Source organism: Stomoxys calcitrans, chromosome 1 (genome assembly GCF_963082655.1).
Source record: "Stomoxys calcitrans chromosome 1, idStoCalc2.1, whole genome shotgun sequence".
NCBI classification, from domain to species: domain Eukaryota; kingdom Metazoa; phylum Arthropoda; class Insecta; order Diptera; family Muscidae; genus Stomoxys; species Stomoxys calcitrans.
In genome coordinates, this window is record NC_081552.1 from 30,608,502 (window position 1) to 30,625,534 (window position 17,033).

General features: G+C 39.4%; 1 protein-coding gene across 2 annotated transcripts in view; it reads right to left on the reverse strand.

The window, feature by feature from the left end:
• Positions 1-17,033, reverse strand: part of LOC106094927 (ubiquitin carboxyl-terminal hydrolase 32) — a 68,896-nt gene that overhangs the window by 23,014 nt on the left and 28,849 nt on the right. For both annotated transcript variants that reach the window (XM_059360885.1, XM_059360884.1), the window contains exons 12-16: positions 8,662-9,320; positions 8,416-8,582; positions 8,121-8,341; positions 3,080-3,265; positions 2,254-3,006 (exon numbers count right to left, since the gene is read on the reverse strand). In XM_059360885.1, the coding sequence (XP_059216868.1) occupies positions 2,254-3,006; positions 3,080-3,265; positions 8,121-8,341; positions 8,416-8,582; positions 8,662-9,320 (1,986 nt within the window). The remainder of the gene's footprint in view (positions 1-2,253; positions 3,007-3,079; positions 3,266-8,120; positions 8,342-8,415; positions 8,583-8,661; positions 9,321-17,033) is intronic.

Genomic DNA, 17,033 nt, shown 5'->3' on the forward strand with positions numbered 1-17,033 from the left:
GAACTTAGCACGCTTTTACTTGTTTTTTTTTTTTTTAATTATGATTGATGATCACAATAGAGAAGTTTAGACCACTTTGACGTTCACGTAGGCGGTAGTTCAGCTTCAGGTTTTAATGGTCAGTGTAAGCGTGTTACTATTGGGTTGCCCAAAAAGTAATTGCGGATTTTTTAAAAGAAAGTAAATGCATTTTTAATAAAACTTGAAATCAAATATACTTTTTTTACACTTTTTTTCTAAAGCAAGCTAAAAGTAACAGCTGATAACTGACAGAAGAAAGAATGCAATTACAGAGTCACAAGCTGTGAAAAAATTTGTTAACGATGACTATATGAAAAATCCGCAATTACTTTTTGGGCAACCCAATATTTACAGTTGAACCTCGATTAACGTTCACGTATGCGGTAATTCAGCTTTAGGTTTTAATGGTCAGTGTAAACGTGTTTTTATTTACAGTTGAACCTCAATTATCTGGGTCGTTCGGGACCGAGCTTAGCACTCGGTCCACTTTTAGAGGTCATCAATAGAACATCCAGGTGGTATAACAATGTCTGATTGTACATCTGCGACATAGTTCGCATTTTCGTCATCTTGGGCCAGCAGGTTGTTCCAAACATTGCGTAACACTTGTGTGGTGTTACCATGTCCCAAGATATAGCAGCTGTCCACAAAGCTGTCTTAATATTCAAAGACTTGGCGGAATCATGTCTGCAGCCAAATGTTTTTGGACGATGCATTTTTGGTAATTGCATATGAAGCTTCGAATTACCCCTTGATCCATAGACTGTGCAATTTGGTGGAAAAAATTTTACTGCAACGTTTTCAGATCTCAGAAAATTTACATCTGGGTGTGCTGGACAATTCCTATCGAAGCCAATGTTTTGTAGATGTTCTCTTACTTCTGGCACAAAATTGTTGTTGAACCACTCGAGGAAAAGTTCTTGTGTTACCCAGGCTCTCTTATTTGATCTATAAATTACAGGAAGATTGGAAATGCTCTTGGATTGACACTTTTTCCTATTACCATCAGTTTGCATCTGTGTGTCCCAGCTGCATTAAAAAAAGCAAAGCTGGATGCCTTGTGCCCAACGATGGATAATTCTTTGCCAGTGACCAGCGAAGTCTGAGGCAAACACCTCCAAAATAGCCTTGTTTCGTCGGCGTTATAAATTTGTTCAGTATATATTCGTAGGTCTTCTACAAACAGAGTGGCTGATTCATAATCAGCGCATTCCTTCCCCTGTCACTTTGAGCCTGCGAATTCCATGTCATTTTTTAAATTTTTCTAGCCAACCAGTTGAGTACTTGCATTCCGAATTTATATTCATATTTAGTTTCATTACTTATGATTTTTTTTTTTCTTAAAAGTATTCCCCCTTATTCCGGTTGGCGATGGCGTAGTCGAATGTCGAAATTTTTACAAAATGGTATTATGGTTGTCGAAGACGAAAATTCGTTCTCATTTTTGGTATCACGTAAGTCGAATTCGACTGTGAAATTTGACGAAACCGATCGATATATAAGTTAATTGCATCCTAAACTACATTGGGCCTGTTTGTCGAAACAGTATGGAACCTACCTTTCGATTATTTTTTTCTTTACCACAATATTTTCTATAATCAAACTGACGAAGGCGAATTATTTACAGAATACCGCGAAATGTGACAATCGCCTTCGACTACGACTGCTGTAGATTTTCGCCGCCTTCGACAACGGGAATAAGGGTGATTATATTTTCATAGAGATTTTTTTAGTGTTTCAAAATAGTAACCGTGAAAAATATGTGTGTTTTCAACTGTGAAAAACGGATATAGTACCAGCCTTTACAGGGGAACCGGTTAATAGAGGCCCGGATAAACGAGGTTCAACTGTATTTAAATCCAATTGAAGCCCTTAGCGACGAAATTCTTATGCCAATTGACTACAATTTGCCAGTACGGTTCTAAGATTGAGCGAAAATGTCCAAAGAATTGTAATGCCTAGTGGAGTTCATGTAAGATTCGCTCCACCAAACTTGACGCCTATATATACCGCCACCTTTTAAAAAAAAGTTAAGCTACTTGTTGTATTGATTAACACTTTAATGCCCCCTTTCGAAATTTACCAACGGCAACGCTGTTGCCACATTAGTTTAAAAGTAAAAAAAAAATTGATAACAGGAGCTTTATCTCCTCTATAAATCAATGTACCACTTAGTTATCGCAAACTTTGTTTTTCTACGAGAAACCGGCTCTTAAAATCTACTTAACTTACCACAACAGCATAAAGATTATATTTTGGATCGAATGGGTCATCACCATTTTTCAGCTTGTGTTGATGAAAATCATCAAATGCTCCATCCACAATGGGAGTCTTTGTTAAACTTGTTGAAATCAAACGTTTCCGTCTGGTCATAGTACGATCGTCGCCACTTTTGCGAAGAACAGCATTATCCAGAACTTTATCTGAATATTCCTCATTTTCACCATCGCTTGCCTGGGCATCAGCAGCTTCATTGATATCACCGTTCACAACACCACCATTTTCATTGACACGCCGCATAGAGGAGATGGTATTTTCATTATTGCAGTTGTCAATAATGTTGCTACAATTATCTAAGATATTTTTATTGGGATTTGCGGGAAGGTTCTTTTGTAAGTTCATTAAATTATTGACTGTTTCATTTAAGGACATTTGAGCCTCTTTGGTTAGACCGTTTAGGTTTTTATTAGCATTATTGCCATTATTGGGCAAGGGCGTTGTGGTGGCGTTGGTTGCTAGGGTGGCATGCTTCTGCTTTTGCTGTTTGTCTCTCTTAATATCATTTAATTTAGCACTTGGCTCTACCTCAGTAATACCATTGGATATTTCGTTCAGTTCAAGTAACTCCTTATGCCTCAAAATGGTCTCTTGTGGTACGGCCGCCAGATAAGGTGTGGGATCGAAATTGGCAAAGGGGAAATTAACAACTTTTTGTGATTTTACCCATTTGTTGTTGACACAATTGAATCTTTTCAAGTGAATAATCTGTAAAAGTAGAAAAAAAAATAAAAGTCAGTTTAGTTCGAATTTAGATTAAGTGATTTTTGTTGTAACTCACCAAAATAGGAGGCAATTTCCATATTTGTAGTTTTTTGGTGGCTGGCTTTTTGCCTTTACAATGACTGCAATGGTACCATTGTTCTAGCTTCTCTTCGGACGTAAAGGCTCGTAGGCAATGATTCAAATCAACTGGTTCAATTTGTTCTTTGCGACAGATGGCCACTGTTTCATGATCCACCCATAGCTAGAGAGGAGAAAGTTAATAATTAATCTATGTAACAATATGTAGTAGCATCTAAATTCTGCTGCCTGCGCCGGAAAATTTGGGTAAGGTAGAAAGGGGATGCGGATATTCATTTGCTCCATGCAACTATGGTCATACACCTAAGGCACTAATCGGCTTGTTATGCGGTCTAAATACTTAAAAATAACCCTGAAAAAATCGCAGTTGGGAAGACCACTCTCCTAAGTTGGTTCAAGTATGGCATTGTGTTCCTACCTAAGTACCGACGTTTCTTAGCCGCTAAAGTCTATCGATATAGGAAATGCTTCACATCTTATCATCTTCCCCGCGCTATCACTTGCCGCAACTGTTCTGTATAATTTTGCTTGTAGTCCTATATGTCTTGTGATGATACCGAAAGCTCCTTACTTCCTACCCGTCGATTCACTGTTCTACAGTGCTACATGCGCGCTCGTCGCTCACGTAACTCGGATTGGGTCCGAGCTGATGTAGAGCAAGTGGCTGCTGCGTCAATGATATCTCGAACACTAGGCAATACACACATCTGAGGATGGTGGAAGATCACTGAAGCGACAGTTTGTGTATTATTTGAAGTCATTCCATCGGCTGTGCTTTCATTGGTATACATATGTCCAGATAGTTATAAAGAGTTGGTTATTATTATTGTTGTAGTAGTTGTGTAGTTGTTTTCTATCTTTTGTCTGCTTGGCGCTGTTGAATATCCAGATCCAGATACTCTGCGTCCAAGGTGGGGTGTGTCCACAGGGATCTGGGTCTGAGTCGAGTTGGTCTGGCTGCGCAGTTAAGGAAGTGACGTTTGGTCGTTTGATCCCAAGTCACAATCGATAAACATATCCTAGACGTTGGCATCAATTCTTGCATCTGCCGGATCGTAATTTTGCCAGAACTATTCTCGTTTGTCGGGCTAGGTCATGTGTCTCAGCTGCAATGGGTGGCGGTCGTTCTTCAAGGACAACATTCACCAGGTAGCTATTCCAGGGCCACTTGGCATGCCGCTTGATCTAGAGGTTCACTCTTGTAGCGCTGAACTTTCCGCTCTAGATCATGTAGATCTACCTTGAGGCTTCTGGGCGGTGGATACCTATTGACGATTTGGATGGTACCTGCAATCACAGCCCAGAAGGTCTTGGCACGGTAAGGATTTGTGTCTCCTGATAGAGGTGGTCCACGTGAGAACTGAGGAAACAGCCCGTTTCTGACAGATCTGAAGGCGATCGTCAGCCATGCCAAACTCTTTGAGGATATCGCTTACACGTCCCTCCATTCTGAAACGCTGGGTCGCGGATTATCTATGTGGTTGCTAGTCATTTGTGGAATTTAGGGATGAACAGTCGAAACACCGTAGAGTGAAACAGGGAATTCCGCCTTTAAATAACCAATGGCCACACTGTTCCTGCGGCGAGCGGTCCTTTGAACCGGAACAAGCTTGCTCACCTACAGGAGGTTGACGAGGATCGCCGCCTCCACATGAAAATGTGGCTACAACAACAACCACATTCCTCTGCGTGTCACATAGTCACATGGCTACATATAGGAGGCCACCGTAGCGCAGAGGTTAGCATGCCCGCCTATAACGCTGAACGCTTGGGTTTCAATCCCTTCCGAATGCTGGCGACATTGTCGAGCTATGCGACACCCCAAAGAGGTGTCGCATTGCGGCACGCCGTACGAATTCGGCTACAAAAAGAAGTTCTGTTATCATTGATCAATTTTTTAAATTTTTGCGTGTCACATAGTCAACGAGACCACCCAGGCGCTGCATAACTTAACACAGACCGGCCAATTGCTTTATACGTGGCCAACAAGGTTTCTTTGTCAACATCCCAAGTGCTGCCGACAAGTTACTTGAGGACCTCGCCTTCTTTTCATGTTATCGCAAATTGCGGTGGCATGTGGGGACAATGTGTAAGAGCTGTCAAATGTAACGCCAAGTATTTTTGGACACTTAATGGTCGGAATCCTTTCTTCATCGACAACCACATTGAGCTCATTATTCACCTAAAGCATATCTGTAATGAACAATGTGGCTGAAGATTTGATGGCAGATATCTTCAAATCTCTTGCAGCGAAATAAGATGCAAGTTTGTTGAGGTAGACGTTCAACCTATCGCAGATGTCAACAATAAGTGGGGGTCGATGCCATGATCTTACAATCGTCCGCATATCATACGATCTCTATGCCATATTCCACACTCTGGAGAGTGGAGGAGGATAGGAACAGTTTAAACAGAGACGGAGATATCACCCAGCCTTGGCGAATTTCCTGTTGCTGTTGTTGTTTTTGTTGTAGCCACATCTCTATATGTGGAGGTGGCGATCCTCGTCCAGCTCCTATAGGTAAGGAAGCTCCTTCTGGTCCAAATGACCGATCGCCGCGGGAACATATGGCAATTGGTTATTTAAAGGCAACTGTTTATCCCTTAATTCCACAAATGACTGGCGACCACACAGGTAATCCGCGACCCAGCGTTTCAGGCTGGAGGGACGAATGCCTTGGATAATGCCACGAGGACCGCCCTATCACAAGTCATGGGCTGATTAAAGTCACGCCAAATTGTTGCGGTGATGCATGCGCAAAGCAGTTGTTGTGCTATGCAGTCTCCGAAATCCATGCAGATGCTCGTCGAATGGAAATTTTCCAACGAGGCTCCAGAGGTGTAGTGCCTCAAGCGACTCTCCTTGCTCGGGGCTTGTCAGGCTTCAGAAACGGAATCACTCTGCTCATCTTCCTGTTATCGGGCACCATAAGAGTGTTAATTGATAGATTGAGGACAGTTGTATGGTACTCAATTGCAGATAAATCCAGATTCTTCAACATCAATGTAAAGCTTCCGTGGGGGCCCAACGCCTTGTATGCTTTGGCGCCACGGATGACATTCGTAACTTCGCCCACGGTAAATTGTGACGGCTGTTCATCGGGTCGGAGCCCAAGGATACGACGAATGGCTCTCCTCCTAGCTTTGTCACTCTCGTGATGCTCAATAAATTGACGGCTGAAAAACTAGGTGCATTTCTTCGTATCAGTCGCAGTTACGTCGCCAAAAGTGACTAAGGACTTGTCATCGCTTCTCCCAGGGTTCGATTTTGCCTAAACCAGTACATAAGTTATATTGTAACAAGTGTTCCCTGTTATTTCCAGATACAAAAATGCAACTCTGCTCACAAATCCCACAAAAGCAACACGCAAAAGTTAAAACATTTGTAGCTTTGACGACTAACAACACTATGTGGCAGCACTGAATGACGCTCATTTTCAAGCGTCAAAGTTAAAATTTTAACTTTACCGTGTTGCTTTTGTGATTTGATTTGTGTGCAAAGTTGTATTTTTGCAAACGCGACACTTAAAAAGAAAGCTCAACGCGCTCATTCGGTTTTGGCCTTAAACCATTTATTTATACCCCATACAGCCATGATTGGCAAATATTCCGATTTGGGGAGGGGTTTTGGAGTTCCATATTGTAATGAATTTCCCCTTCCGATATCAACAAATTCTATAGGCTATTGCTACTTCCGGACCATATTCGAAATCTACTCATTAATACCTTTCATTTGAGTCCTATATTGTCATTATCGTCTAATATGCCTATTTGAGGGGGTTTTGGGTCGCGGCGGCTCCCTAGATACTTGGACCCAATGCTTATTATCAATTAATACTCTTCTCCTGAATACCTTTCATTTCAGACTCATATTGTCCCGATCGGTTCACTTTTATTTTTGCGTGGTGTTTTGGAGTAAGGAGGAGCGTCCCCTCTTTACGATATCAACAAATTCTATAGCCTTTTGATACTTCCAGACCACATTCTTAATCTACTCATTAATACCTTTCATTTGAGTCCTATATTGTCATTATCGTCTAATATGCCTATTTGAGGGGGTTTTGGGTCGCGGCGGCTCCCTAGGTACTTGGACCCAATGATTATTATCAATTAATACTCTTCTCCTGAATACCTTTCATTTCAGACCCATATTGTCCCGATCGGTTCACTTTTATTTTTGCGTGGTGTTTTTGGGGTAAGGTTGAGGGTCCGCCCCCTTACGATATCAACAACTTCTATAGCCTAATTCCCCTTCCAGACCATATTCGTAATCTAATCCCTAATACCATTCATTTCAGTCCCATATTGTCTCGATCGGTCCACAATTTATTTTTGCGTGTTGTTTTTTGGGTAAGGAGGAGGGTCCACCTCCTTACGATTTAAACAAATTCTTTAGCCTAATCTTCTCTCTAAAAGCTTTCATTTGAGTCCTATATTGTCTTTATCGTTCAATATGCCTATTCGAGGATGTTTTGGAATGGGGGTGGCCCCAAAATGAATACTCTACTCCCGAATGCCTTTCATTTCAGTCCCATATTGTCCCGATTGGTCCACTTTTATTTTTGGGTGGTGTTTTTAGGTTAAGGGGTAGGGTCCGCCCCCCCCTCCTATATCCTACACAATTTGTGAAAATTTCAAGAAAATCGGTTCAGCCTTTTTCTAGTCTATTCGGAACAAACAAACAAACAGACAGACAAACAAACACACTTTCAGTTTTATATATTGGGTTGCCCAAAAAGTAATTGCGGATTTTTCATATAGTCGGCGTTGACAAATTTTTTCACAGCTTGTGACTCTGTAATTGCATTCTTTCTTCTGTCAGTTATCAGCTGTTACTTTTAGCTTGCTTTAGAAAAAAAGTGTAAAAAAAGTATATTTGATTAAAGTTCATTCTAAGTTTTATTAAAAATGCATTTACTTTCTTTTAAAAAATCCGCAATTACTTTTTGGGCAACCCAATAGTAGAAAAGAAAGTTGTTTTGTTGCCTTTAATTTTTCTTTGATTATTTACTACTCACCCTTTCCAAAGTACTCTGGTATCGTAAATGCAATGCTGTTGGATCCCAATCTATGGCAATTATAAATTTATTATCATAGTTTCTGCTCAGTATTGTCGATTGTTGCGACTGCAATGAATCTCTATCTGATGAGGTGGAGTTCAAAGGTTTTCGAGTTTCTAAATTTGTCATAGAACCCGTTGGTGGAAATTTTGGCAACATTTTGGGGGTAGAAGTATTACCTTAAAATTTTCAAAAAAAAAAAAAAAAAGAAATTAATATTTTTTTTTTCAAAAAATTACCTAAAACTTCATACTTGTATCAAAATTATTCGTAAATAAAGAACTTTGGAATACATATTCATTGTTACAGGGTATTTCACAGCCGCGACAGAAATTTGACCACGGACATAAGGCGCATGTTAAACCATCATTTTTTACTGCTCTTAACGAAAAAGGGAAATCGTATCCCAAACTATCGTCACTATAAAGGAAATAGAAACAAAACAGTTCAAGTTTTCAATATATCGTTTACGAATTAGATATATTTTTTTGCTACTCACCAGTCTGCTGCATGATTTGCTTGCTCCGTAGATGCTGGCAGTGGTGTTAGCAAGCGACTAACTTGTAACCATACTGCACAATATAAATCCTTATTGGTACCTCCCTCCAAATTGGGTATTAGCAAAGGCACTCCAAATATACTGGGTCTTGTTTTATGATGCGACAAAAAATAGCTATCCTGGCGTGTAATTTTTCGATGCAGGGCCATCAGATACTTTCCAACTTTGTAGTGTTGTGACGGAACACGGGAGAAAATACTACTGCCACCGCACGTTACGCCTCCTCCGGCTGACGCATCAAGACTATTTGTAGGCACTAAACCGGCTGGCGAGGTATTAAAAGAATCATTTAGCTCTTGTTGCATAAAATTTTGACGATTTATTTCCGATTCCATTAAACGCTGGACATTAGCCTCATCGGCAGAGGCATTCAGGCGACAAGGACAATCACTAAGCCGTCGCAGACCTTCACACATCGACAAGGGTTCGGAATTGGTATTGGTGTTTATAATGGAATTTTCCATGGAATTTTCACCGGAATGTGAGAAGCATGCATTGGGTTCAGTGGCATGTAGCAGCTTAGAGGTCGATATATGTTTTTGCAATGTAGAGCCATTAACAAAGGTATTCTCGGGACTACGACTTATGGTAGATGTATGCTGTAGACATTTCATCATTAGAAAACAAATACAAGACAACAATTACACAAAAGGTTTTTGGTTATAGAATAATCTTCAATAAATAAAGTTAGCGCTATTAGCAAGTGTGCTTTGGTTACAAAGAGAAAGAGAGAGAGGGAGATAGTTGAAGCCAAACAAATAGAGGTTGTTTTTGAAAGATTATACATTTATGACCAAGGACTCCATTTAAGCCATGTGCAAAAAGCATGTATTTTGGGGTGAAAAGAGTATTTATTATTAGTTTGCATATATTCTTTTTATCTCAAGGTTGACGTGTTTAAGCCGCTGGAAGTATTTGTGCCAGTAAATAAGCCTTTGCAACGCAATGGGAATATTTGAAACCAGATACTATAACCAACATAGCAAAAACCAAAACGAATAAGATTTCCCATAGAAAAAAACACTTTAATTTAATTCGATGAATAAGGTTTTCCATAGGAAAACTTTAATTCAATCAAGCTGTATAAGGTTTTTCATAGAAAAACTTTAATTCAGCTAGGCTGAATAAGGTTTTTCATAGGAAAACTTTAATTCAGCTAAGCTGAATAAGCTTTTCCAAAGGGAAACTTCAATTTAGCCTAGCTGAATAAGGTTTTCTATAAGAAAGCTTCAATTCAGCTAAGCTGAATAAGGTTTTCTATAGGAAAGCTTCAATTCAGCTAAGCTGAATAAGGCTTTCTATAGGAAAACTTTAATTCAGCCTAGCTGAATAAGGTTTTCCATAGGGAAACTTTAATTCAGCTAAGCTGAATAAGGTTTTCTATAGGAAAACTTTAATTCAGCTAAGCTGAATAAGGTTTTCCATAGGAAAACTTTAATTCAGCTAAGCTGAATAAGGTTGTCCATAGGAAAACTTTAATAAAGCTAAGCTAAGTAAGGTTTTCCATACGAAAACTTTAATTCAGCTTAGCTGAATAAGGATTTCAATAGGAAATCTTCAATTCAGCTTAGCTGAATAAGGATTTCAATAGGAAAACTGAAATTCCTATGGAAAACCTTATTCAGCTTAACTGAATTAAAGTTTTCCTATGGAAAACCTTATTCAGCTTAGCTGAATTAAAGTTTTCCTATGGAAAATCTTATTCAGCTTAGCTGAATTAAATTTTTCCTATGGAAAATCTTATTCAGCTTAGCTGAATTAAAGTTTTCCTATGGAAAATCTTATTCAGTCAGGCTGATTGAAGTTTTCCTAAGGAAAAGCTTATTCAGTCAGGTTGATTGAAGTTTTCCTTTGGAAAACCTTATTCAGCTAAGCTGAATTAAAGTTTTCCTATGGAAAACGTTATTCAGCTAAGCTGAATTAAAGTTTTCCTATGGAAAACCTTATTCAGCTTAGCTGAATTAAAGTTTTCCTATGGAAAACCTTATTCAGCTTAGCTGAATTAAAGTTTTCCTATGGAAAACCTTATTCAGCTTAGCTGAATTAAAGTTTTCCTATGGAAAACCTTATTCAGCTTAGCTGAATTAAAGTTTTCCTATGGAAAACCTTATTCAGCTTAGCTGAATTAAAGTTTTCCTATGGAAAACCTTATTCAGCTTAGCTGAATTAAAGTTTTCCTATGGAAAACCTTATTCAGCTTAGCTGAATTAAAGTTTTCCTATGGAAAACCTTATTCAGCTAAGCTGAAAAACTTTAATTTTCGTATGGAAAACCTTACTGAATAAGGTTTCGCATAGGAAAACTTTAATTCATCTAACCTGAATAAGGTTTTGCATAGGAAAACTTTAATCTAGTCATTCAAAATTGTTGCCATTGTGTATGAATTCCATTACTTGATCCGGTTATAAACACATTTTCATTTTACGGCATCGGCAATATGAAAACTTTAAAAGCAATTTAGGTTTCCATTTACTTTTAAAACAGAAATCAGTCTTCATAAAATAGAGTTTAAGACTGCAACCTTAAGCACACATTTGCTACAACTACAACCTTCATCTTACATAAAATACATCTATGAAGAAAAAACAGGAGTGTTCTACCAAAAATGAGTGAAATATCAAAAGGTGCTCTTTACTAAAAACTATACAAATTCTAATTCTAAAAAAAAAAAATACTGCATATTTACACAAGAAACAAAATACAAAACTAATATGCTGTATAGACTTGATTAGAATAAAGATGTAGAGGTCTAAACATTAAATTGAATTCAAAACAATGATATACAATATAGTCGCCAATTTTATATTCACTGATTTTATAAAGGAAAACATTTTCAACATCAGTCTTATTTGTGCCCGTGCCCCGACGGAAGACAAGGGCAAGCAGACCAAGGATGTTTCCTACGAGCGCCTAGAGACAGAACACGACCGCTGTCCCACTCATGATATTAAAATCGTTTTGGGAAATTTTAATGCGAAGAAAGGGAAGGAAACTATCTTTGATCCAACAGTCGGAAATTTTAGCTTCTACGAGAGAACGTCCGATAATGTGTTGAGGCTAAGAGATTTCGCCGTGGCAAAAATAAATAAAAAATGGTAGTTTGCAGCAAAAAAAAAAGATCACAAATCCCCATATTCCACAGGCTGAAGTTTGAGCTCCAATCTGTGTGGTGTTCATCGTTATAACGAGAAGCTTAGCTGGGAGCTAGCGGGCGCGTCCACAGGTAGCGGATAGTGGAATACTTCATACGGAGTAGCTGCAACTGCATTCGCGAACACTCAGCGGTATCGGGCGGAGAGTCTCAGTGAGAGGCCGGGCAGCACCGGCTCTTCCACAAATACTGAATGCCTGTGATGCTCGATATGATAAGGCGACTTATTGGCGCCTTTAAATAACCAATTGTCGTGCTCACGCGGCGATCGATCGTATAGACCGGAGCGAGCTTGACGAGGATCGCCACCTCCACATGCAAATGTGGCTACAACAACAACATCAAAGCCACATGGTTGTCCTTAGATCAAGAAGTAAGGAACCAAATTGATCACGTGTGGTACATGGAAGGCATTTATCCAGCGTGTTAGATGTACGATCTATCCGAGGAGCGAATATAGATTCGACTAGTACCGTACCGTACCTTCTTCAAGAAACCCATGTTACGACCAAGAGTGTCGAAATGGTACTGAAGCCAAGAATGCGGCATACAGTGCAACACTTCAATCAGTAGACCGGAGGTGACAGATTGATAAAGCGTATGCATCAGGTCGTCGTTTACATCAGTTTTTAAGCTCTACAGTTCCTTCCCCACATTTATATGTGATTTGTTTAGATTTTAAATTTGTACTATACACCATAAGACCTTTCATTTGGGTCCAATATTGTCCTGAAAAATGGAAAATATCGCGAAATCCGTACTTGGGTACCAGACACCTCCCCAAGAAAGCCATGGTACGACCAAGAATGTCGAAATGCTGCATACAGAGCAACCCTGCAATCAGAAGCAATGCGCCAGATGAAGGAGAGGTATCGGGAGAAAAGGATAGAGGAGAAACGCTAATTCCGCAGAAATAAATAGAAACTGGAAAGACTTGAGTGTCAGCGAATTGAGATGTACAGGAGTCAGAATGAAGTGCGGAAATTTTACCAAAGAATCAAACATCAAACTGAGGGCTTTGGTGCAGGCACATTCTCCTGTAGAGACAAAGAAGAAAATCTGGTAACTGATACAGATAGTGTGCTGAGGATATGGAAAGAACATTTTGTGTCCTGCTGCTAGTCTCCGACGGTGGCGGCGTAGAGGATACCGCAGAATCAATCCCTGATGATGGTATAGAATGTTTACCTCCTGGTCAGGAAGAGATCCAAGTAACAGTGACCCGACTGAAGACCAACAAGGCAGCAGGAGCCGATGGGTTGCCCGCTGAACTATTAAAGACCGGAGGCGACATGTTAATAAGACGTATGCATCAGCACGTCTACGCGATTTGGCTAGAAGAACGCATACCCGATGATTGGAACCTCAGCTTACCATGTCCCGACATGATGCAATGTGCCAATTATAGAGGAATGAGTCTGTATTCCATCGCATACAAGATACTCTCGAGAGTACTGTGTGAAAGATTATAACCAAAAGTCAAGGAGAATTTGGCCCTATCAATGCGGTTTTAGACTGTGTCAAATCCTGGAAAAGACCCGAGAAGGACAGCTCAACTCTTACCATCTATACGTTCTAAGGCATTTCAAGCCATGTCCGAGTTTGGTTTCCCTGCAAAATTAATAAGACTCTACCGATGACACCTGCTGATACACATTTCTCAGTAAGAATAGGAAAGAAACTCTCCGAAACATTCAATACCAAACGAGGTTACAGACAAGGAGACCGCTTATTGTGTGATCTCTTAAATATCCTGCTGGAGAAGATTATACGAGATGCAGATGTGATGAATAGATATGGCATACTACTCACAACAAAACACAGGCTACTCGTCTACGCCGACGAGATCGATATCATGGGTCGGTATTAGAAATAGTAACTGCAGCCTTTAAAATAATCGAAGGAGAATCAGCGAAAGTGGGTCTGACAGTAAATCGATGCTATTTTGAATTAAGCAAGTTATCCCAGCACGGGATAACTATGAGCATCATACAGGCTGGAACTTTGAGCTTTAATTTGTATGGTGTTCTTCGTTATCGCGAGAAGCTTAGCTGGGAATTACCGGGTGCGAACAATCGACGGTATCGAGTGGGGAATCTCAGTGAGAGGCCGGATGGCACCAGTCTATGATGCTCGATACGACAAGGCGAGATATTGGCGCCTTTAAATAACCAAAGGTCAACATGTTCCCGCGGCGACCAATTTGCATTGATGTAGAGTATCGGCATAATTTGAACCACGAACTACATGACAGTATGACGACGTTAGCATAGTTAAACGTTTCAAAATACAATGGTTGCTTTGGCAAGGTTATGTTGTCACAATAAATGAAGTTGCTCCAGCGAAAAAGTTTTTTGAAGGCGAGCATTTTGGTAAATGCAAATCGGGCACTACATCTCAGATGGACAGGCCAAGTCGTGAAATGACATCTCGAAACTTGGTTTCAGAGATTTTTGAAGGAGGGCAAAGGATCGAAGAGCTTGAAACGCTATTCTAAGTTCGGCTAATGGGACAAATGTTCTGCCATAGCCAATTAAAGTAGGCAAGTAAATAATTAAATGCACGTTTAAGGAGTTAAAAACATTTTAAGTTTCAGATTTTTATGAATAAACATTTGCCTTGACTGAATGCATATAAGGGATTTAAAAAAAAAGGTTTAGTTTTGAAACAAAAACATCAAATTTGCTGAATTTCCCTAAAAAAAATGTGTAGGTAAAAACGATAACAGAAAAGATAACGATTTTGCTATTCTGTTTCCAATTTTGACCATAATTGTGATCTTTAAAATCAGCTGTTTTCGATAACGAATAGAAAATGGTTTACGAAAATAAATGAAAAAAGCGTGGTAAGTTCGGCCGGCCGAATCTTATATACACTCCTATTGGATCGCCTATGTCAAGTTCTCTGCCCGGTATCCCGGGGTCAATTATGGATGGCAACTCAACTATAGTTGCATTGTCAGAAGAAATAAAATTTAGTATAAAATTGAACCTTTTTGTCAGTTTCATTCGATATCAGTGTTTTGAACGATTAGCTACTAAGTAAATTCTAAAAAATGCAGAAATTGACATTTTTATAACAAATTTGCCCGTTGGCAACTCAACTGAAGTATGTTTTCAATCAATAATCGACCTACAAGTTCTTTGGACGGTTTCTCTTTATTGGGAGAAACTGAAAAAGGATATGGTAGGCCATAACAAGAAATCCCCATGGATTTTTTATAGGTTTAGATAAGAATTGTGCCCTCTAGATGCTCAAGAAATATATTCCAGAAATCGGTTTACATGGGAGCTTTATCGGGTTTTGGACCGATTAGAACCATACTTCATAGATCTGTTGAAGGTCATAGGAAAATCGTGCAAAATTTCAGCTAAATCAGATAATCGGATAGAAATTGCGCCCTCTCCAGAAAAATATATGGGAGATGGATTTATATGGATGCAATATGAGGTTTTGAACCGAATTGAAGCATACTTAGTACACGTTTTGGAGGTCACAGAAATAAAAACATCGGATAAAAATTTAACTCGCTACAGGGAGATATGGTATGAATTATTGTATCGGAGGCCACCGTAGCGCAGAGGTTAGCATGTCCGCCTATGACGCTGAACGTCTGGGTTCGAATCCTAGCGAGACCATCAGAAAAAATGTTCAACAGTGGTTTTCCCCTCCTAATGCTGGCAACATTTGTGAGGTAGTACCTGCTATGTAAAACTGCTCTCCAAAGAGGTGTCGCACTGCGGCACGCCTTTCGGACTCGGCTGTAAAAAGGAGGCCCCTTATAATTGAGCTTAAAACTTAAATCGGACTGCACTCATTGATATGTGAGAAGTTTGCCCCTGTTCCTTAGTGGAATGTTCATGGGCAAAATTTGCAATTTGCATACCTAAACATGAAACGATTTGGCCCATTTACAGTCCCAACCGACCAACATTAATGAGAAGCATCTGCGCAAAATTTCAGGCGCTTAACTTGACGGACGGACATGGCTGGATCGATTTAAAATGTCATGACGAACAAGAATATGTATATACATTATAGGGTTTTAGAAGAATATTTCGTGGTGTTACAAGCGGATATTAGTATACTTCCATCCTATGGTGGAGGGTATACAAATTATTTGCAATGGCTTTTGAGTTGTTTTTGTTAGGTTATGAGAAAAAACTTTTTTTTTTCCTTTTGGCGCTTTTCGTTTTTTTTTTTTGGGGTTGCGTTACATAAGAAATTTGAACCCACAACGTTTGCGCAACAATGAACAGTTACCGTCTTATTAGCGATCGAAGTCATCAACACAACTTCCAAACGATGCACAAAACCATGTGTATACCCTGGAAACAATTGCAGGTATGTGAAAGAGTAATCCACGCTACAATGAAAGGCTACATGCATTGGAGAATGATACAGCCAGCAGCAGTTAGTGTTGTATGCACTTCATAGAGGTATTTTCGCCATTCCTTCGAGATAAATACAGCCTGCCAATGCACGACCTTTGAAGATTTTTTTCTTCCCCAAAATCGATAACTTTTTGCCATGATCCAATTTGTACTAGGGACCACAAAGTCGACTTTCAACTATTCGATTAGTGGACTTTTTGCGTAAAAAAGTCTAAAAGTCGAAGTCGACTTTCAATGATTAAAAAGTCGAATAATCGATTTTGAAATCGAATAGTCGAAAAGTCAGAAAGGAAGCTGCGCAGAAAAAAAAAGCTGCACAGAGACACAAGTTTTGCTTTGCTTATGTTGCTGCTACGTTGCTAGGTAAGCGGTTTCCCATTCATCTAAGATGCAGTTGGGTACTTTATTCTCAAGTCCTACGAGTCATTCCTCTTTGGTTTATTCTTGTTGCCATAAATATATTTTTTAAATCGAATAGTTATTTGAACGGAAGGCAAAATTTGGTAATATCGTAACTTGGTTGAATCGATTTGATGAACTTCGGCAGCGGTACTCAGAGGGTGATAACAATTCATGCCATATCCAAGCCACATTTTAGGGATTACGGATTCATCTTGATAGTTTCAAGATAACTTTGGCGCAAATGTATTTTTTTTTTGTATCCATTAAGCGTTTGTCTTTAAGGATGGGCTGTATAGGACTACATTGCTCTCGTAAGACTGGACTTCAGATTTGAAATCTTCAGTTCCTAAAAGGAGTATGTAATG